This window comes from Aphanomyces invadans, assembly GCF_000520115.1.
Source record: "Aphanomyces invadans strain NJM9701 unplaced genomic scaffold supercont1.5, whole genome shotgun sequence".
NCBI lineage: Eukaryota > Oomycota > Saprolegniomycetes > Saprolegniales > Verrucalvaceae > Aphanomyces > Aphanomyces invadans.
This window is the reverse complement of record NW_008580150.1, coordinates 1,199,472-1,219,435: the sequence shown is the minus strand read 5'-3', so window position 1 is coordinate 1,219,435 and position 19,964 is coordinate 1,199,472. Positions and strand designations below refer to the sequence as shown.

At 56.3% G+C, this 19,964-nt stretch overlaps 9 protein-coding genes across 10 annotated transcripts; 4 read left to right on the top strand and 5 right to left on the bottom strand.

Moving 5' to 3' along the window:
* Positions 1 to 62: 62 nt before the first annotated feature.
* H310_03404 (hypothetical protein) lies at positions 63 to 1,280 on the bottom strand. Its single transcript, XM_008867240.1, has one exon. The coding sequence runs from the start codon at positions 454 to 456 to the stop codon at positions 145 to 147; it is 312 nt and encodes a 103-aa protein (XP_008865462.1). The 5' UTR covers positions 457 to 1,280; the 3' UTR covers positions 63 to 144.
* Positions 1,281 to 1,770: 490 nt separating this feature from the next.
* Positions 1,771 to 2,809, top strand: H310_03403 (hypothetical protein). The gene has a single exon (XM_008867239.1). The coding sequence runs from the start codon at positions 1,825 to 1,827 to the stop codon at positions 2,776 to 2,778; it is 954 nt and encodes a 317-aa protein (XP_008865461.1). The 5' UTR covers positions 1,771 to 1,824; the 3' UTR covers positions 2,779 to 2,809.
* Positions 2,810 to 3,592: 783 nt separating this feature from the next.
* On the bottom strand, positions 3,593 to 5,897 carry H310_03402 (hypothetical protein). The gene has a single exon (XM_008867238.1). The coding sequence runs from the start codon at positions 4,987 to 4,989 to the stop codon at positions 4,315 to 4,317; it is 675 nt and encodes a 224-aa protein (XP_008865460.1). The 5' UTR covers positions 4,990 to 5,897; the 3' UTR covers positions 3,593 to 4,314.
* A 93-nt stretch (positions 5,898 to 5,990) lies between these two features.
* Positions 5,991 to 9,019, top strand: H310_03401 (hypothetical protein; the record flags this gene model as incomplete). Its single annotated transcript, XM_008867237.1, has 14 exons — positions 5,991 to 6,414; positions 6,482 to 6,524; positions 6,601 to 6,667; positions 6,724 to 6,831; positions 6,881 to 7,039; positions 7,088 to 7,177; positions 7,228 to 7,371; positions 7,431 to 7,529; positions 7,623 to 7,963; positions 8,014 to 8,101; positions 8,152 to 8,235; positions 8,291 to 8,320; positions 8,374 to 8,781; positions 8,837 to 9,019. 14 exons carry the CDS (start codon positions 5,991 to 5,993, stop codon positions 9,017 to 9,019), a joined length of 2,268 nt encoding a protein of 755 aa, XP_008865459.1.
* On the bottom strand, positions 8,576 to 10,323 carry H310_03400. Of its 2 annotated transcripts, XM_008867235.1 has the most exons (4): positions 10,167 to 10,323; positions 10,007 to 10,103; positions 9,536 to 9,954; positions 8,576 to 9,487 (listed from the first exon to the last, which is right to left on the bottom strand). In XM_008867235.1, exons 1-4 carry the CDS (start codon positions 10,317 to 10,319, stop codon positions 9,227 to 9,229), a joined length of 930 nt encoding a protein of 309 aa, XP_008865457.1. In that variant the 5' UTR covers positions 10,320 to 10,323; the 3' UTR covers positions 8,576 to 9,226. The 2 variants fall into 2 exon arrangements, with proteins under 2 accessions (XP_008865457.1, XP_008865458.1); XM_008867236.1 differs by having other exon boundaries at positions 9,536 to 10,103.
* A 375-nt stretch (positions 10,324 to 10,698) lies between these two features.
* Positions 10,699 to 13,715, top strand: H310_03399 (CAMK/CDPK protein kinase). Its single transcript, XM_008867234.1, has 9 exons — positions 10,699 to 10,961; positions 11,017 to 11,205; positions 11,254 to 11,371; positions 11,424 to 11,511; positions 11,601 to 11,746; positions 11,819 to 12,066; positions 12,115 to 12,282; positions 12,336 to 12,555; positions 12,609 to 13,715. The coding sequence occupies exons 1-9, from the start codon at positions 10,722 to 10,724 to the stop codon at positions 12,869 to 12,871; spliced, it is 1,680 nt and encodes a 559-aa protein (XP_008865456.1). The 5' UTR covers positions 10,699 to 10,721; the 3' UTR covers positions 12,872 to 13,715.
* H310_03398 (hypothetical protein) lies at positions 12,889 to 17,120 on the bottom strand. The gene is made up of 4 exons (XM_008867233.1): positions 16,001 to 17,120; positions 15,778 to 15,912; positions 15,424 to 15,661; positions 12,889 to 15,369 (listed from the first exon to the last, which is right to left on the bottom strand). The coding sequence occupies exons 1-4, from the start codon at positions 17,105 to 17,107 to the stop codon at positions 12,965 to 12,967; spliced, it is 3,885 nt and encodes a 1,294-aa protein (XP_008865455.1). The 5' UTR covers positions 17,108 to 17,120; the 3' UTR covers positions 12,889 to 12,964.
* Positions 17,121 to 17,244: 124 nt separating this feature from the next.
* Positions 17,245 to 18,715, top strand: H310_03397 (hypothetical protein). Its single transcript, XM_008867232.1, has one exon. It carries the CDS (start codon positions 17,279 to 17,281, stop codon positions 18,584 to 18,586), a length of 1,308 nt encoding a protein of 435 aa, XP_008865454.1. The 5' UTR covers positions 17,245 to 17,278; the 3' UTR covers positions 18,587 to 18,715.
* Positions 18,716 to 19,073: 358 nt separating this feature from the next.
* Positions 19,074 to 19,626, bottom strand: H310_03396 (hypothetical protein). The gene has a single exon (XM_008867231.1). It carries the CDS (start codon positions 19,513 to 19,515, stop codon positions 19,087 to 19,089), a length of 429 nt encoding a protein of 142 aa, XP_008865453.1. The 5' UTR covers positions 19,516 to 19,626; the 3' UTR covers positions 19,074 to 19,086.
* Between the last annotated feature and the right edge of the window lie 338 nt (positions 19,627 to 19,964).

The window sequence follows — 19,964 nt, the reverse complement described above, 5'->3', positions numbered from 1 at the left end:
CGTGTCCTCTGGCCGATGACGAGCTCGGGACTCCTTGAGCATCCCCAAGTTCTGGTGCGTCTCGACTACTTGGTGGCATTTTGGAATTGGTTCGATGCGGATGGCAGAGGCGAAGCAGGTTGGCCTTGCCGTCGTGGGGCTGCTCTACGTGGGGGCGACCGCCTTCCTCATGTACGCGGCCGTGGCCATCGGCGGCACGTTGAGTCGAACCAAGTGGACAGACATTTTTGATGTTGCGACTGCGTCGTCGTCCGATTCGTTTCTCGCGTACGCGATCGTGACCACATGCACGGGTGTACTCGTGGCGTGCCTTCGTCGGCACCTTCCTACCACGAATAACTGGGCCATGACGTTTGTCTGCATGTTTGTCGTGTTTGCGTGTGTTCTGGCAGCCATGGGTTTCCGATCGTCACTTGCAGCAAAGAATTGGTCCTCGGCGGCGTTTCCCTTTGACATCGAGGAAGCTAACGTTGCCAGTACATTCCATCAAGCGCATTGCCCCACACGGGTCTGCGCCGCATCCACTGACCCCTCGCTGGCGGCGCTCATCCAGTCCACGAATACCTCAGTGTCCATATGCTCGGCGATTCCTTCCGTACACCCCGCGACTGCAGCTTCCTTCGACTGGGTGCACACGCATTGCCCCATGGCTTCCGACACGGACGCGTTCTGCCTTGGCCACCTCATTGGCAACACCACAAACGTCACGGTGAAGGTGGACGCGCCGTACCAACGGTGCAGGCCGACTCTGTTTGTCGAGTGGATCCGCTACGCCAACAATGTGGCGGGTGGCAGCACAGCGCTGGCCTTGAGTGCGCTGGTGTATCTTTTCGTCACGTCACGATCGAGTCCGCGGCCAGTGGTGTCAAGGATACGGGCAAGGAAGATCAAAGAGGTATACGTCGCCGCTGTCTAGCATTACCGCAGGGATGCATGTCGAGGAGCTTTGTAAATAATGATCGGACAATTTCGTGTTGATGAAGTCAGTATTGGTTGAACAAACTGTCGCGTCGCCGAGAGGAGCGGTCGCAGCCACGACTGGAACGGCGAGGCATGGACAAAAATCGCTCGCGCTTTCACAAGCACAGGCCGTCGGTCCACGCAGTGGACGCTGCAGTCCCCTTCATACCCTCCACCACGTCCAACGCATGAGCCGTCGACAACGACGACGGGCCTCTTCTCTCGTCTTGACATCACCTGTCATCAATCAGCGCTTTTCTCACCATCTTTACCTCACTTCAAGATGTTGTTTTGAGTCATGTTCTCGTTTTTCCCATTTACAGTAGTCCCCCAAGGTTTGCGAACTGGTATAAATTAATACCTTGCTCAACTTAATCAATAACTGCATCCAATGGTCTCTTAAAATGAATTCTTGTTTGTTCTTTGTTTCTTTAATTGCCTTCAGAAACGTATATTCTTGAAGTGTTGCAAAACTTGGGGGATCACTGTATTCGTTTCTGTGTTGCAACGAAAAATTGAATGGGAAACATGCGCACTGTCCATAGATTTTGCAGTGACTCCAACTTCAAAAATATTGTATTCTATGGATATATGTATGACTGAATGAGGGCTCAACCAATTTGTATTGACAACGGCACAATAAAACGTATAATATATAAAACGAAAAAGTGCATATTTCCATTGAAATATCAGGTCTGGTATAATATTGTAGAGGCCTGGTTTTGACGAGACGACATACAAACTTCAAGTAAACGACGTTGAAATTCAGCAATTACCACGAAATTTGAGAAAACTTGCCATGTGCCGGCACGCAGTAATGGCACCAATGCATTCAGTTGCTCATTGTAGGCCCGACTCGGCACCATGGCGATCCCTACGACCCTGTCCAAGATAGTCTTGGTCGCGCTGAACGTTGTCTTCATCGCCGCCGGCGCGCTCCTCATCTACATTGGCGTGTCCTTCAAAGGCAACCAATGGTCGGATGTGTTCTCGGCGGCCACGGCGACGCCGCTTAACTCGCTCGGGCTGTACACGCTCATCTTTGGCAGCGTCGTCGTCGGTATCGCGTCCCTCGGTATCTTTGGTGCCCTGTGCCGCAACAAGGTTCTCCTCTCCATCTACGCCGTGTTTGTCTTCATTGCGCTTGCCGTGTTCTCGGCGTTCGCCGTTCTTACGTTCATGTCGGCGTCGACTGCGTCCAAGTGGACAGCCGCCCAGTTTCCCGCCGCCACGGAAGAGACGCAAGTCGCGACCTCATTGAACGAAGTGTATTGCTATGCCCAAGGAGCTCGCCTTTGCACGTCTGCGTCCGCTCGAGATGCCTTCAAGGCCTTTGTTCCGGCACTGGCCGACACGATTGTGACCGTGTCGACGCTGTTGCAGATCAACGTGGATGAGAAGACGGGCATCAACGGATTCTGCAACCAGGTCGACAAGCAAGTCGCTGCCCTCGGTGCCGTCGGTGCGACGGCCGCCAAGTCGCTGCCAGCGCAGTACAAGCAAGTGTGTGATACGTGTGCGGACGTCAAGAACAAGTACGGCGACTTTCAATCTATCTTTGACTTCGCCGAGGAAAAGTGCCCGTTGAACCCGACCACGGCTACGTTTTGCGGCAACTTTTTGTTGTCCAAGACCCAGACGAACGTGTTCAAGAGCGCGCCCTACGAAGTGTGCCGCCCTGCCATCCTCGACCTGTGGCACTCGGTGTCGATGAAGCTCGCCATCGGCAGCACGATCGCCGCCGTGGTCGCGCTCATCCTTTTGTTCTTCGCATGCGCGGCTGGGAAGAAGGACGACTACGACCGCTTTTCTTACTAAACAGCGTCAATATGGACAAGTATGCAACATCTTTTAATTCGTCATAGCGTGCACTCTCCATGCCGAAAGGAAACGAATAAGGCGCCAACTCTAGAATGGCGAGAGCTTATGTGTTGGACAGAAATTGGGTTGAAAACCATGGCGCTGCTCGCACCACGTGTACCAGCCGGCGGTACTCTCGCACAAGCATAACTTGCCAACCACGTCAACTGCACCGTCCAACTCGCCTTCCCGAATGGAGGGGTCTGACTAAACACATTTCATCAACGGCACAAACGACGTGGGTATCATGCCTGACGCAATGCAAAGGAACCACATACTCCATGCACTGCTACCTCACTGCGGTGCGGCCGTCGGTGTGTCGGAGGCGTCCGCGGTGCGTCAGCCTGGTCGATCGGCGAATTGACGTTGCCGTTGGACAGAGTTCTCCAGATGGTCCGAAGGTGGCCTTCGCGCTGGAGGTTTGGCTCGTGACTTTGTAAACGAATCAAGTGGACCAATCAGAGACGGTCCTTCTCATAGAATCGTGATTTGATTGGCTATAATGCTCAGAGGGAGATATGTCAGGGTGAATCCAATTAAATTAACCGGCCCTTCCAAAACATGCAGAAAAAAATTTCTCCCCAAACTTCTGAAATACCTTGAATTTGTATGATGAATGAGACATATGGAATAAAACATGCAATTGGCACGAAATGAGCGATATCCGGATTGTGGTAACGTCACATGTGGGTCCTCGAATGTTCAGACTTGTTTTCAGTATGTGCAATGCTTCCACCGATGACAGGTCGGGAGACTTATCCGGACGTCACCTCATCGCCCGGCCACTCGGACACTGCGGACGGCGGCAGGACAACGAGGCGAGGGATGCCGAATTCGGAGCGTGAACAGCTCAGCACAGCGTACGACATGGCGGTCGATGGCGGCGCATCCGCTACGCGCCCTCCCGCTGAGGAAGTGTACTACGGTTTTGGCGTGTTTATGGGTATTTCTGTCACCAAACTGAAGGCAATGCGGGAGGAGATGCAGGCCCGCAACAACACGGCGCGATTCCAACCATACAACGAAAAGAGTGTCGAGACGAACAGCCAGGACGTCGACAAGAGCAGTACGTCGAGCAGCCGAACGAACGGATCGAAGCACATGTCTGAGCCGATGGCGTCTCAACCCACCGCAAAGATTCAAAAGACGACTGCGAGGGCGATCAAGTCAAAACAAAACAGCAGCCCTGCGCAACGACCCGAGTGGGACGTAAAGTCGGACCAGATGCAATCGAACATGGCGCTTCTGGCCTCGGCGGCAGCGCCGTCCGCCACTGCGTCGCCACACACGCTTCCACGAAACTCGCAAGGCAGCCCTGTCCCTTCCATTAAGCCACTGCAGTCAACACCCGCAGGCTCCTCCAAACTACCCCTTCATCACTCGCAACAGCATATTCCGTCTCTCGCGAACACACTGCATCCTCTGGCACCCACCGCACCGTTGTCCGCGCCAGTGGCATCGCAGTCGTCGCCACCACCACCACAAATGCCACCGCTACTGTATCATCATGAGACTGCGGCAGGACAGAGCCAGCCGCAAGACAGCGCTCTGCACCAACACCAACATCAACCACAGCTGCCGCAAACTCAGGTTCAGCAACCTCCGGCAAACCCGCCGAACGTTCCTCATGGCGGCTTTCAGCCCATTCATCCTGGCACATACACTACCCCGCCGACCCATCAGCAGCCGCAAACTTATCAAATGATGGTCGCGCCCCCGCCTATTCATCAGTACCCTCCCGGTGGGATGTACGTGTCGTACGCAGTGCACCCGCAACAAGTTCCGTACGGCAGCGAGTACCCACACCAGTACGTGTACCAGATCGCGCCACAGCAGCAGCAGCAGCAGCCACCGCCACATCAACAAGGGGGGGCTATCGACCCCCGAACGAACTTGCCCCCTGCTCCCTTGCAAGGTTACACCCAACAACAGCCCATGTACCACCACCACCAACTTGGCCCTCAGCACCACCCCATCTACCAACAGCCGGGCGCAATGGTGCCGCCGCCAGGAAGCAACGGTGGCAGTTGGGTCAGCCACCCCTCGCAACCACATCACCTCATCCAACCACCCCCTCACATGCCGCCGATTCATCAGCCCAACGGAAACGGACATTATCCACAGGCTCAGCAACAACTCCCACCACCCCCGATCTCCACTACCAGCCATCCACCAACCAACGGCTCCGCCCCACTTCCGCAACCCTCGTACGACAACCCCAACGCAGTGCCGAGTCAGTCGCCCGTTATGAACGCCGCGCCGTCCACGAATGGCGCCCAGAGCGGCGAACCCTCGACGATAAATCCGTCGCAACCATCCATGTCACGCTTGCTTCCGCCCCCAGGTTACCCCTCTTCCATTCCATCGTTGAATGCGTACGGAAAGGCGCCCCAGCAGACGGCTCATCTGCCGCCACCGCCCATCCAACACCAGCCGTCGTTGCCGCCTGTATCATACCAACAGCCGCCACAATACGTGACCCAGCAACACATGCAGCTGCATCCACCCATGTATCAGCCGTACCCTCCGCAGCCTCAATACTCCCCATACTACCACCAACCGCCCCCTGGTTATGCCCCCATGCCTCCGCCGCACCAGATGACGTACTGCCCTCCTCCCACGCCCACCAACGGCAGCGCACCCCCCACCAGCAACTACGGCAGTCACGCGATGCCGTCGTCAAATCCTGCACCACCCCCACAAAGTGCCCCGTCCTCGAATCCGTTGCCGTCCGTCAACGACATTTCAAAGCGAACATCCATGAGCTTTATTTTAGATTAACAGGACGCATTGTGCATGTGTTCCTCGAGTCCAGGGCCTTCGAAGAGGCAAGACCACCTCTTGCATGCCACGAGAATGGCATGGCCACCCGTCGCTGCCAACGCATGATCCTTTGCCGACGTGCACGGACTTCTTCCACCATGCTTGACGCACAGCTAGCCATGCCACCAACGACTGCACGGGCCAAGCAGATACACAAAGGCGGATGTCATGAGGGTTGTCCCCAAGGACAAACGCTTTTTGTTTGAGAAGGGTGACGAAAGCATCAAAGTCGCCGCCAAGAAGCTGTAGCAAACGGTAATGTCAACTACATTCGTAACCGCCATGCCTCCACCCTGACGGTTACATGGACGGTTACACTGTATGTTGCCTTTTGTAGCCGGAGGGTCATGAGGGCCGCGGAGGATCGCGGGCCTCCGAGTACGGGGTCATTTACAACGCCTCCGCTGCACCTGGACTGGAGTGTGCACCATACGACAAATGCAAAGCAACGACCAGCCACAGCCCGAGAAGGAGCTTGTCGTCGGCCGTTCTCGGCAGCTTCTACTACCAAGTGCCCCGTCCGCCAGGTGCTTCCTCGTCGGCCCAACACGGCCCGCAATGTCGTCGTTCCTGCGTCAAAAGTTGTTGAAATCCCGTCCTTGCCCGCCACTGTCGCCACGATCTCGTCAAATGCCATTGCTGAAGCCGCGCTGCGCGAACAGCACTTGGTCAAAGACGCCGATCCGTTGTGCGGCACGAGCGTTGAAATACGGCCCTTGCACGGCACCATGCCCCGCGGCAATCGAACCGCCGATTACTACCGCGCCCGAGGTAATCGTACGGCCAAGACTAGCGTCGTCGTCGCTCGTTTGCATGGCAGACACTTACGAACGACCAGGATATCACTACCGCACACAGGGCGACTTTCGCTCAGCGATTCGGTAAGCACGCGATCTCTGCGATCCTATGGCGCCTGCGTCCGGCGTGTGTGCTAAGTCTGCATTCTGGCGGGCCTAGTGAATACCAAACCGCGCTGAAGATGGCTCCCCGCGACTTCAAGGCCCTCTTCAACCTCGGGCTCGTGGTTCGTATCAGCTCCCGGGGAACGCTCCATGTCCAACCAGTCTTGTCATGGCCTAGTACGACCAGTTGGGGGAGACGCGCCACGCCCTGTCGTGCTATCGACGAGCTTGCAAAGTTGACGACCAGAACATGTATTTACATTTCAACATGGGCATTTGCTACCTGGTACAAGTCGATCATGGGTTTGTCGCGGCGACGTGACTCTGTCGACTAGCACGACGAAGACTTTGACAAAGCGATCGGGTGCTTCACCCGTGCCATCGACGTCGACGGTGGATGCAGCATCTTTTTCAAGAATCGTGCGTTTGCGTATCGCAAAGCGGGGCGATATGCAGAAGCCGCCAAGGACTACACGACGATGGGCTACTGCGATGTACGCGCCACGCTCCCAGGGGCACACTCAACTTGACGCGTGTGGCAGAACCCCGAAGGCTACAGCATGGACTTGCCCCTTGGCGCGGATGACGATGGCCAAACCACCTTGACAAACCAAGATGACATTCTTCCGCCGGTATCGTTCTGATACCGCCATGGAGGGGAGGTGACTCGGGCCCGATGTAGCGCACGTGCCCTGTATACCATGGCAGCATGACGAGTGACCATGGCATGTTTTACTACGACTCGAAGCCCCTGTACACGCCACGGGATTCGTGTATTCGAGCGCTCACGACCATGGATCGCACAAACCCTCGGATTTGCTACAAGGCAACCGGCGTTTGGCTTTGTCGTGCTGCTTTGATTGTGGTTCTCTGTTGTGGTCGTAGATCGCCGCCGCGCCGCCCGAGACCCGCAGCGATGCAGATCTCCAGTTCCTCATGGACTACACAGCAGCGTATCCGTTGTGCAAGCACCTGTCGGCCGCCGTAAGCTCGATTGATTTGGACAAGCGTGGGGACATTCCGTCTGCGACGGCGAGGCCGTCCGTCGGAGATTCATTTCGTGGCGTGTTGCCGTAGGTGCACCGAGCTCTGTGCGCCCAGGTGTGCGCCGTTCGGTTGACGGCGTCGACAGTGCTCTTCCAGGAAGACGACGACGGAGGGTTTGTGTACTTTTTGCTCGTCGGGCGCATCAACCTGTTCAAGCACAATCTGGTGAAACCCGACACCTCCGACGGGTCGCGGCCGACGGTCGAGACGTTCCTCAAAAGCGTTCCAGTCGAGAACGTGCACACGGAGGCGGCGCTGCTGGACTTGGACAACTTGCGCCAACAAACGGTGGACGCAGAAGAGACTCCGATGTATACCCTTCGCGCCGGCGCTGAATTTGGCCACCAAGGGCGATTCCGTCACCTTGCGCGGTATTGCTCCAAGTCTCGAGGGACGTCGGGGACTCATGAACGATCGGTAGATCCTGCACGGCGGTCGTCGAGGCCCACTCCGAATTGATTGTTGTGCCGTGGGCCACCGTGTTTGAAACCGAGGCGAACGAGAGCCGGGTGCACGTACGACGGGCTTGCGACGCCCACCAACTCATGCCGACACGTAGTCGTCCGACATGATGGAATTTCTCGGCAAACTGCGCTTGTTTCGGTCGCTGTCGACGTCCGAGCTCCACCTATTGACGCTGAAAGTACAGCCCACTCTGCATTCCAAACGTGCTCGAACTTCTCACGTCCGACGCGTAGGCAAGGCGCTTGGTCGTCCCAAAGGCCACCGTGCGTCGAGCACACCGCCGAGCCTTCTTCACCTAGCCTAATTTGCCACGTAGGTTGTCCAAGTGCCAGGACAGGCGCACGAAGGGCTTTTGGTCGTGCGGCGCGGCATGTGCAAGCTCATCACGCACAACTCGAGCATGTTGGGGTCGCGGCGGCCTCGTGGTGCGTGCCTCGCGACCAAGACCGGCGTCAAAAAATCGCACCAGCACAATGCGCTGCACACGTATACCACCATGGAGCACGAAGACAGCCCGATGGCGTTCTTTCATGCGAATCAAGCGTTAACGCGGCATCTCTTAGCTGTCCCATCGTCGCTGCGTCTAGAGACGGTCCACAAGCGCCTCGGCGCACGGGATTTTGTCGGCGAAGAGTCGTTCTTGAGCAATGAGTCGAATCGCAGAGTGCACGCCACGCACACCTTTGTGACCGATTCCGAGTGTGAGCTGCTTTACCTCCGCAAGGTACGTGCACCAGTCGGTAGCCGACACATTCGACAACATCACGTGGATGTGGTAGGCTGACTTTTTCAGCGATACCTCGTACTACACGAGGCAGCGCGTGCGCGCCAACATCCAACGCACGGCGGCCGAGGACCCGCCGTCGCCGACGCATCCACCAAACCAGCAAGATCGGGACGAGGTCAAGTGGGAGGCGTACAAACAGAAGCTCGTGCATGAAGTGCTCCACAAGCGAGGGTAGCATCATATGCAGGATACCACCAAGGACTGTCTCCGTCATCGCGAACAACGCATCGCTGCAGTCTTTCAGCGCAGTAGAAGCGCAATATCTGATAGCAGGGCCACGTCCCTGCGGCAGCAACAGATCGAGAGGTCGATATTTCGTACGCACACAATGTCAATGTCGTGCGTTCAAGTTGAGAAAGCGCAGCGCTGACGGCAGCCGGGCCTAGATTTTGTGGCACGACCACGAGTGCAAACTTGAGCACAGGCGGGCATATGCCACCGGGGACTCGAAGTCGGCTGACGAGAGGTGGCCTTGGCGGATGGCAAAATCGAGCAACACAAGGCACACGTCTGGCTTGAACTCGTCGGGTTGCGACTGCAGGAGCTCGAGCACGTCGTCCATAGGCCACAGGTGAAATCCAGCGACTTCTCCGTCGGTGTTCACTGGCTGCCACGACGGCGGCAGCTCCACGTCAAACGTAAACTGGGCAAAAGTTAGGTACGCCATTCACGTAAAGTCGTGTACTAGTACCATGGTGTTGTGCTTGAATCCTTGTCGCTCGTCGTTGCGATATGTCAACGCACCAGTCGATCGGATGGCGCGGCCAAGGTCGTCGAGAGTGAGCCCCGCTTCTTCTTCCGCTTCCTTCAACATGTTTTCCAGTGGCGAGAGGTCCCATGGGAGTCCGCCGCCAACCAGCGTGTCAAGCTTGCCAGGATGAATGGCCTTCGTCGAGGACCGCACGCCGAGCCACACACTCGTGGTGTTGTGGTGGGACAAGTCCCGCACGTATCCATTGAGATGGCATCCAAATTGTGATATGCCGAAGAATGTGCTGGCACTGCGGTCAATGCGGAACCACGGCTCGCTATGCCTATCGTCGCGCACTGCACCATATGCTTCGCCACGCCACGTTTCTGGCTTTAGAGCTTTCGCCACTTCTTGCATGGCTGCAGGTCGTTCAATGAGGTAAACGAGTGGTGTAGTGCGTTGAAATCTTGCCTGCCGTGCGCTGGGGCTCTGTGGAGAATTCAGATCGGAGATGCAATGCATTGTGAATGCGCGACCAGTCAAACACATGATGAAATGGCCGTAGTCTCTATGATCAATGCGATGAGAGTGTCCATGGTGAAGGCAATAAATCCCATCCTAGCGTACATACTTCCACGAAGTCCTTTCGAACGAGGCCGACGACAGCGGGCGGGAGGTCTTCGCTTGCATCTACCGTGAGTGGAACGTACAACGTCGGGTCATGAGTGTTGCATCGGCGTATGAGTCTGTCGAAGTTGAATCGGCGGCGTGGCGGGCGGTGCATCGTGTGAACTGCGAATTTGAAGTGTGCTTGAATTGGGGGGGAGGGCAACAATTATCGGCGATGGAACGAGGCGTATATTATTTTATTGTCTTTGATTCTGTATTGAATCGTTTGATTTATAAAATCTGTATCCATTTTTTGGATACCCCCCCTAAAATCCTTAGAAAGGGACGTTGCCCTTTAAACTTGACGTTTGTATGCCGCGGATTGTTGTAGTTTGCAGACCTGATTTGTGGAACTGAAACGCGATCGAACGTCTAAAACGTGTGTTCTTTCGACTAAAACGTGCGTTAAAGAAAAGATTCTGCGGCGATTTCCCCAGGCTACAATGTTTAACGTATATGTTTTATCCTCGCGATCGCGGCAAGCACTTCACAATTTTACCGGTCGAGTCAATTCGTCATGGGCAACAAGGCCTCGAGCGGCGAAGGAAAGCACCGCCGCAACCGCACCGTTGGCGTCCCACAACCTACCACTCCTCCACGTCAAGGTTCCCCTCCTGGCACGCCCCCGCACGTCTCTGGCCGAGGTAGTGAGCGTGGAATCGTGCAGGTGCAACCTGCGGCGGCAAAACCCCTCCCTCCTCCAGTGCCGGTTGTGACAAAAGCTCCCGCTGTGCAAGCTCCTTTGAGCAAGGACAACGTACGCCCTTTAAACGTCGCCACCCTCACCGTCGTTTACCATGCCGTGTGTGTAGATCACAGGTAACATTGGCGATGTGTTTGCCGTGTACAACGTGGAAAAGAAAGAATTGGGCCACGGACACTACGGGACCGTCCGCATCGGCACGCATAAAATTACAGGGACCAAAGTCGCCATCAAGACTATTCCCAAAGTGAAAGTGAGCCGCCCGGAAACTCTGCGCCGTGAAATTGAAATCCTCCGCGTACGAGCTGCATATCGCGTCATTGCCCTCACCAATGCGCGTCCATAGACCGTCGACCACCCGAACATCATCAAACTGTTCGAAGTTTTTGAAGACACTCGCCATTTGCATCTTGTTACGGAACTCTGCACGGGGGGAGAATTGTTCGACCGCATTATCGCTCGCGGTACTTCTTGATTTCATCCATACGGGTGACGCTCATAGCCCATGTGGTGCAGGTCATTACACGGAAGCCGACGCTGCCAAGTTGGTGCGCAAGATCTTGGACGCTGTCAAGCATTGCCACGACCGCGAAATTTGCCACCGGTAAGCTTTCCATCGGTGGCGGCCTTGTCCTTTTATGGGACATCGTTGTCAAGTTGCAATCTAATTCTCAACCCATTGCGCCGTAATAGCGACTTGAAGCCCGAGAACTTTCTGTTCGCCACCAAGGACGAAGCCGCCGAGTTGAAGGTCATCGACTTTGGTTTGTCGCGAACGGATGTTGGCGGCTCCGGCGACTCGTTCATGACGACCCGCGTCGGCACGCCTTACTACATTGGTACGTTAAGAGTCGCTCTACTTGGAACAACGATGCTTGTCTTCTTGGGTGACTGACGACGGAGCTCTGCAGCTCCAGAAGTGCTGGGCCGCCACTACGACAAGTCGTGCGATCTGTGGAGCATTGGAGTCATCACGTACATCTTGTTGTGCGGGTACCCCCCGTTTTACGGGGACAGCGACCCCGAGATCTTCCAGTCGGTTCGTGCAGGCAAGTACTCGTACGACACACCGGAATGGGTCGGCGTCAGTGCGGAAGCCAAGGATCTGATTGACCACCTTCTTTTGCTCAACCCGTCCAAGCGTTTGACCGCCGCGGAGGTTGGCGACTCGAGATGCCGCGGATGAGATATCTCATGGACGTTGTAGGCGCTGCAACACCCGTGGCTCTCTGGGTCGGCGCCCGCGACCGAACGCGGCCTCAACGGCACGATTTTGGGCAGCCTCAAGCGTTTCCAAGGCCACAACAAGCTCAAGAAGGTGGCGCTGGCCGTGATTGCCGACCAGCTGACTGGCCAAGAAATCAACGAGCTCAAGGTACACGTGTTTGTGTATGCGGCCATTTCTCGGACGTGATCGTCGCCGTCTAGAAACAATTCCAAAAGATCGACGTGGACGGAAACGGCGTCATTACGATGCAAGAACTGGCGGCGGCCGTGCGAGACATGGGCCAAGATGTCCTCGAAAACGAAGTGTTGACGCTGCTGCAAGGCATTGACATTGACGGAGACGGCAACTTGGACTACCAAGAGTTTTTGGCCGCCACCGTCAAGCGCAACACGTTCAACAAGCAAGAATATCTCGCGCAAGGTAAAAGGCGTGGTTGATGGATCGGTGGGGCTCAAAAGACGTCGTTCTCGTAGCATTCAATTACTTTGACACAAAGAAGCAAGGCGTGATCACCAAGGACGACTTGATTCGATTCATGGGGTCGGAAGAGCATGCGCAGGAAGTCATGGACGAGATCGACACAAACGGCGACGGCAAAATCAGCTTTGAAGAGTTTTGTGTCATGATGCGGCAAAAGGGGATTGGGGAAGACGGCACGCCCCGCGGCGACCACGCGGGCCATGGATTTGGCGCCGACGATGCCGCATCCTCCGTCACCAAGACCACCGAGCTTTAATAACTCTTTTTGGACGTGTTCCTTTCATGGAGACTGACGAGCACCAGCCATTCTACTTCCTTTGATTCAACGACAAAAAATGTGGAAAACGTGTTAATTGTTGGCCTTGTTGCGCCGATTGATGCGGTCGTGCCGTCGTTCGGCCATCAGCTTGTCGGACCGGCGCAGCGCGTCCGCCTCAAACTGCCGCGTGTCCCCGATCTCTCTGATCGCACTTCGCTCGATCGTCATGGCTGCCTCCAGCTCGGCGCTCCGGTTTTCGTAGTGCGCAGTCATCAACCGATTGAACTTTTTGTCTACGACCGGCTCGAACCCACCAAACACGACTCGCCCGACGGCCTTGCTGTCTTTCTTGGCAAGTGCACTCCGCGCCACTTTGTTGTCCCTTCGGCTTGATGCAATTGGAGCGTTCCCCGGGTCGATCGAAGCGACGGCAGCTGTCGCCTTGGCTTTGTCCAGTCGCTGGTACAGGCTGGGGGGAGGTCGGCGATGAAATGGTTGGGATCGCAGGTCGAGCGCCCCCATGGCTTCTGTGAGGCCCGTGTTGCTGGCACGCGTGTTGGAATCGTTCCACGGTTCATGGTCCAGAAGCACCTTTGCCGACCAGTGGACGACCCCAGTGCTGTCTCGGCCCATTTCAGGCGACACGAGCAAGAGTCGGAGCTGCGGTAATCGAACGGATGCGGTGGAAAAGTCGCACGATACATGGACTTGCACTTCTTGTAAGGGCGCAAAGGTTGCGATCGCCGTGTGGCCGTCGGGCGCGACGATGCGCAAGCAGTCCGATGAGAGCGCGAGGGACGCATTCGGCAGCACAGCCATGTCGCCCAACGATGCAAACGCGTACTTGGCAGGTCGGAGGTGAGGTCGTAGCGGCCGGGGCACCATGCATGCGTGGAGGTGGACGTCGCCGTCGCGGTCTTTCAAGTAGACGGGCGCCCGCACGTCAAACTGCGGGAGGTACACAAGGAGTCCGTTCTGCTTGATCGCTGTCACGACGGCTTGCACGACCGACACGTGAGACCTGAAATAGAGCGCCAAAAAGAGCTCGTCGCACGCTCGGCTGACGCGTTTGGAGTGGCGGTTCTGGCGATTCATGTGTTGGCTCAAAGCAACGAGGCGATCGGTGTGGAGCATCGGGAGTTGCGATGGGTCGGGGGATGCAGCAGCGGGTCGACGGGGGGCGGGCGAAGCGTTGGTCAGGAGGTATTGGTCATCCGCAAAGACTCGCTGCATCAACGACGGCGGCGAAGCACTCGACTCGGTGGCGTCGATCGTGAGCACGGACGGCACGAGCGACGACGGCAGGGCCGGGGCCTGTCGTCGTCGCACCACCCTCGACCCTTTAGTAAACACGTTGGGAGGACGAGGAACGTAGTTGTCCAGCGTTGCCATGAGCTGGCGATGCACGACGACATCAGCGTACCGTCGAATGGGCGACGTAAAGTGAGTGTAATACTCGAGGCCGAGGCCATAGTGGCCGAAACGAAGCTGCGTGCCGCTAGCTTCGCTGGCGCAAATGTACTCGGCTTCCGACATGGCCCGCGTCGCCATCGACTTCAGCAACGCTAGAGTGTCGTCGTCGACTTGGATGGTGTCTAGCGACCGCTGCAACGTCAAGTTGGTGGACGTGTCGAGGACAAGTCCTTGGGCCGATGCGAGCGCGACGAGTTGGTCGAAGCGATTGCCTGTGGGCGGAACATGGCGGCGCAACATGGCAGACTCGGGGAATGCACGGACGAGGCGTTCAGCGACAGTCGCGTTCGCCAGAATCATGAGCTCGGCGATCGTCGAGTGGATTTCGAGCGCTGCCTTGGTCGTGACGGTTAATCCTGCGTCGCCGCTTTCGTCGTCGGGGAGTTTTGAAAACTTGAGTTCGCCGCCGGACGACAGGTCCACGGCACCTTGGGACGCGCGTTTTCGATACAGCATGCGACCAATCTCACGGAGAATCAACAAGTCATGTCGAAGGGATGGCTGCAGTGCTTGAGGGATCGGCTGGCCAGCAGTGCCAGTGCCAACCGAGTTCGGCACGGCCGGGTCGTCCGCAGCGAACCCATCCATCAACCGATCCGCTTGATAGTACGTCATGGCGGCCGTTGAATGCAAAATGGTCTTGCTAAATGTGGTGGCATCGGGCACGATCTCGAGCGTCATGGGATCGATCTCCCAAAAAACGCTGAATGCCAGACGATCGCGACCGCAGTGAATCGAGCACAAGTCCCCACTCAGGAGCACAGGTAGCATGTCGTAGCGACGGTCGACCAAGTAGACGGTCGTGGCGCGGTTCTGGGCCTCCAAATCCAACGCCGTGTCCGGCGCAACAAAGTACCCGACGTCGGCAATGTGCACACCAAGTTGGAGCCGGCCATTCGGCAGGTGTAAGATCGACATGGCATCGTCAATGTCTTGGCATCCCGGAGGATCTACGCTAAACACTCGGTGCGTCGAGCGGATATCAAGACGGGCAGCTATTTCTTCCGGGGGAACCTGCCAGTCTGTCCATTCCATGCGTGTGAGATCATGACGATGTTGACATTTGGTTGCAATACCGTTCGTCAGCGGGATGTGCGGCCGTTTGCTCGTGTCGCACGCCGCGAGCATATCCACCGCGATGTCTCGGACGTCGGGAAGGCACGCGAGCGCGGGTTCACTGAATGGATGGGCATGCACGGCATGTTCAACCAACAGCGCTTGGATCTCGGTTTCGACGTCCCCAACGGGACCCAGAATTTGAACATAGTGGCCTTGTGGGTACGTCGAGTCGGCGGCCCACGCGTCCACCACGACCTGAACAAACGTCAACGCGAGAGATATTGACCGACTGCCAACACATCCATCGAGCGCATGATGATGGCATGCGGCGAATACATCGACTCCAGAAATATGAGCATGGCTTGTCATACCTTGAGTCGGTGGTCCACGAGCGCCGTCGCGTTTTGAGAACGCAAGCGAATCTTGGGAATGCGAATGTCCATGGGAACCGCCAGCGCATAGTCGTCTCCAGGAGCCACAGTCGATGACAAAATCGTTGCAACGTACTACAAGGTCGCTGCAGTGTGAGATGAAACGATGCCGCGGCAAGGCAGCAATGAATGTTATAGCACGTCGGATGGATGGCGCACGTACAACGTGGTCGGGACGGGAGACGATGCCAACGACACGGCCAGTGGGCACAGCACTCACGCACGTCGAGGTGGCTGGGTGGGCTTTTTTCTGGGCTCGCTTGAGCTCGTCTTCGGTCGACGCAACATGGTGAACGAGTGACGTGGCGCTCTCTGGGGCAAGCCATTCCGTTTCGGGCAAGAGTTCGATAGCGACCACATCGCCGTGTATCGCGCGGTTCATAGCATCACGACCATAGATGAAGATGGACCGCATCTTGGACGCAGCTTCCGTTGTGATGTTTACAAATGCTTCGAGGGGGTGGTGGGTGCTCACGTCAAGAATGCCTTGGAACGCGCACGCAGACGGGTTTGAGTCGTGCTGGGCAAACGTTTGAGGAGAGACTTGCCGACGTTGAAACGCGTGGGCGCATTCTGCCCGGATTGCGTGGAGGTCGATTCGCGCACCGGATGAACAGTGTGTATCGATGAAGTCGGCGCAGGAAAGCACATCGACGTGGTCAAGAGATGGAGGGATCGACGAAGAAAGCAAGGGATCGTCGGAGAGAAGGACAAGATGCGTTGCGGGGGAGTGCGACGAGTACCACGCCATGGCGTTTGCGATCAGTCGCCGGTCTCTCTGTTCCATGGACTCAATGTCCAGGCGGGTGTGATCGATTGCAGTGTCTTTCGACGATGCCACCTCGAACACGTGCGTGGGGGCATACGTGTCGATCATGTGCTTGTTGGGAAAGTACCCAAACGTCTTGAGCAGAGCACGGTCGCCTTCCCGAGACAACCACGCGTCGATCTGCGATGCTTCTCGTGTCCCAACCACATCGCCCGCACGATCCAAGACAGACTGCAGGAAAAGGATTTGATCCGCCTGGAACGCGACATCGTTGAACAGGTCGATGTAGCACACCAAGAAAGATGAGTCGGGAACGACGATGGTGGTTTGCGGCTCCAAACAAAGAAGTGGCGGCGACACCCCCTCGCAGAGACGGCAGTGCTTGAGCCCGCAATGCACGTCCGTTCGTAGGTAGTTTTCGGTGACCTTGACATTACCAGGCTTCTTTCGGCGGCTCTTTTCCATGAAGTAGCGCTCCACAGGCACTTCGTCATGCATCATTGTTGGAATCACAGATTTGAAGTGGTGGAATGCATCGACCAATCATAACGCTGAGATGTCAAACAATCACTAAATGGACCAATCCATACTCGTTGGATAAGCTATTTTAGCCAATAAAAATATACATTCTACCCTCCTGTGTGCTCGCTCCTCTCCAAGAGCACTTCTCCGATGAAGGCAGGATGGCGGGCGACTTTGAGCCTTGCGGTGTCGGCAAGTCTCATGCTTACTGTTGGGTCGTCGTATGCGATATCTGCATGGAACTCGCAGCTCAAGGAAGTTTTATCCCTTGATCAAAGTCAAATCACGACCGTCAACTCGTCGCTCTCGTTCGGTCTGTACCTGGCGTTTCTTCCCGGGATCTTCTACGACTTGTACGGCGCGAGAGCTACGTCGGCTGTTGCTGGAGTCTTGATGCCTCTGTTGTACCTCTCTGCGTGTGCACAGTCGTCGCCGCGGTTGTCCACGTCGGACTCCCCGTCAGTCGTGCTTCTCGCTATCACGTTTGGGTTGATCGGCCTCACGAGTCAGTTCGCAGGAATTGCATGTATCACAGCAAATGAAGGCAATTTTGGCGCAGCGCATCGAGGCAAGGTGCTGGGGTTCCTCTTCTCGTGCTTCAGTGCTGGCGGGGCGGTCTTCGCGTATGTTTACCGCATGTTCTTTGACGAGCGCGTCGCCGACTACTTCATGTTCATGGCGGCGTTGACGCTGGTCATGTGTGCGCTGGGAGCTATCTTCATCCATGCTGATGACCTTGAACGTGCTCCCCATACTCGCTATGTCGCTCCGGAGTCGCAATGCCTCCTGCCATCGAAGGAACAGCAGACCCACCACGTCAACAGCTCGGTCACCTCCATCACCGGCTGGACCATGCTCACAGACGGTCGGTTTTGGTGCCTGTTTGTTCCGACGATGATTGGCGTTGGATCTGGCCTGCTTGTAAACACGAACCTGGCGTTCATCGTGCAAGCTCGCGTTGGATCTCCAGCACTGCTCCCGTCGCTTGTGTCACTCTTTTCGATCTGCAACGTCGGCGGCCGCGTCGCTGTCGGCTGGATCTCGGACTCATACGTCGGGATCCTTTCCCGTGGGCATTTTCTGTCTGGTGGACTCGCCGTCATGGCCGCGGCGCATCTTAGCTTTTTGTGGGGGTCGGTCGCGTCGCTGTACGTGTCCGTGGCGGCAGCAGGCATTGCGGAAGGATGCCTCTTTCCGACATACTCTGTCTTGACTCGTGAACTCTTTGGCGCGCCCCATTTTGGCAAGAACTTTGGCTACATGACGTTTGCCAACGCGATTGGGTTTCCGCTCATCCTCGGTCCTCTCGCGTCGAGCATCTACCACATGAGTGCGACCACCTCCCCATCGTCCGGAGTCGAGATCTGCCACGGTCCGTCATGCTTCAACCCGACTTTTCTCGTCTGCGCAGCCCTCAACGTCGTCTCTCTGCTCGGATCGATTCAGCTACATGCGTAGAGAGGCTGCGTTGCGAATGCCGATGGAATGCAGACTCTGTTTCTTGTTTGAGAGAGAGATAGAGAGACGCATCGAAAATGACGATCGCTGCGGCTAGCCATCGTCAAAGCGTGTTGGTCAGGATCGTTGGATCTTTGCCACTTCATCGTGCATCGCACGTGATCGATGCGCCGCTACATGTTCCGTGCATTCAAAGTGCGCAGCCCATGGAATGCAAGTGGTCCAGCGAACTGCTGCATAACTACCGCAACGACTCGGGTGCCTCCAGGCAGTCGCGTCGTCATGGGCATCGCCCGACCCCCCCTGGACACATCGCACAATGGAATCGTGAGGCATCGATGACTCGTACTCTGGGCTGCATGGACGACATGCCTCGGGGATGCACTAGGTAAAAGACCTGAGGTTTCGCCATGTGCCAGTGTGTTTGGGACGTTGGAGCTAGCTGACGGGCTATTCCCACGCAAGCAGACGTGAAAGATAAATATAAGTATTTCCGATATTCAGCAAGCTAGCGACATACTGCTCACTCGGCTGCTGCTATTGTCTGCTACCGACCTTGACGGGTACGCAGAGGACCAAAACACCACTTGACGGCGACACAGGAGCTCCACTTCTGCGGGTGACGCTTGGTTCAACGAGCGGCTGGACGACGTAGACGACAGATTCCTGGCATGCCGAGTTCGCTGCGGGCACCACAAGCACGTCTTGACATGGGTCGCAGACGCCACAGGCGATGCAGTCAACGTCTTCATGAAGGTGCAGCTGCCACACACAATCTCCCCGCACACACGACAATGGTGCTTTCGGCGGACAAGATTGAAGGCCTTCCGGCAGATATAGCACACGTGCCGGGCCTTGTCAGGCACCCATTCAGCGCGGATCTTGAGTTCGTCAGCAGCGACAGACTGGTAGTTCTTGGTGATGGCCATGAACACAGAATGTTGCAAAATGAGAGTTCGAGGACGCTGGCCAAGGCGGTCGGTGCAGAGGTGAGATTCCTCAGGTCATGTCACATCTCCCGCCCTCTCGACTCGGAACGGTCGTGGGCATTTTTTTAAAATACCTATAAAACGCGGTTACGACATCGCGTTTTACCAAGGGCCGACTGCATTCGTGACACGTAACGGGCACCGAGCACCATCAAATGTTCAGAAAACGTATCGCTTTCGTCAGAAACCACCCTGTAGCGTCGCCACCTTTGCCTGGCCACCGAGCGGACCACAGCGCCAGATCTCATCCTGTGAAGATGGTGGTGGGATCTCTGGCTCTTTCCTCCACGTTTGTCATGGAAAAATCATATAAAACGCGTCAAATAATGTAGCGAATGTTGTCACATCATTCCGCCCATGGAGACTAAAATGAAGGAACCTGGTCACCA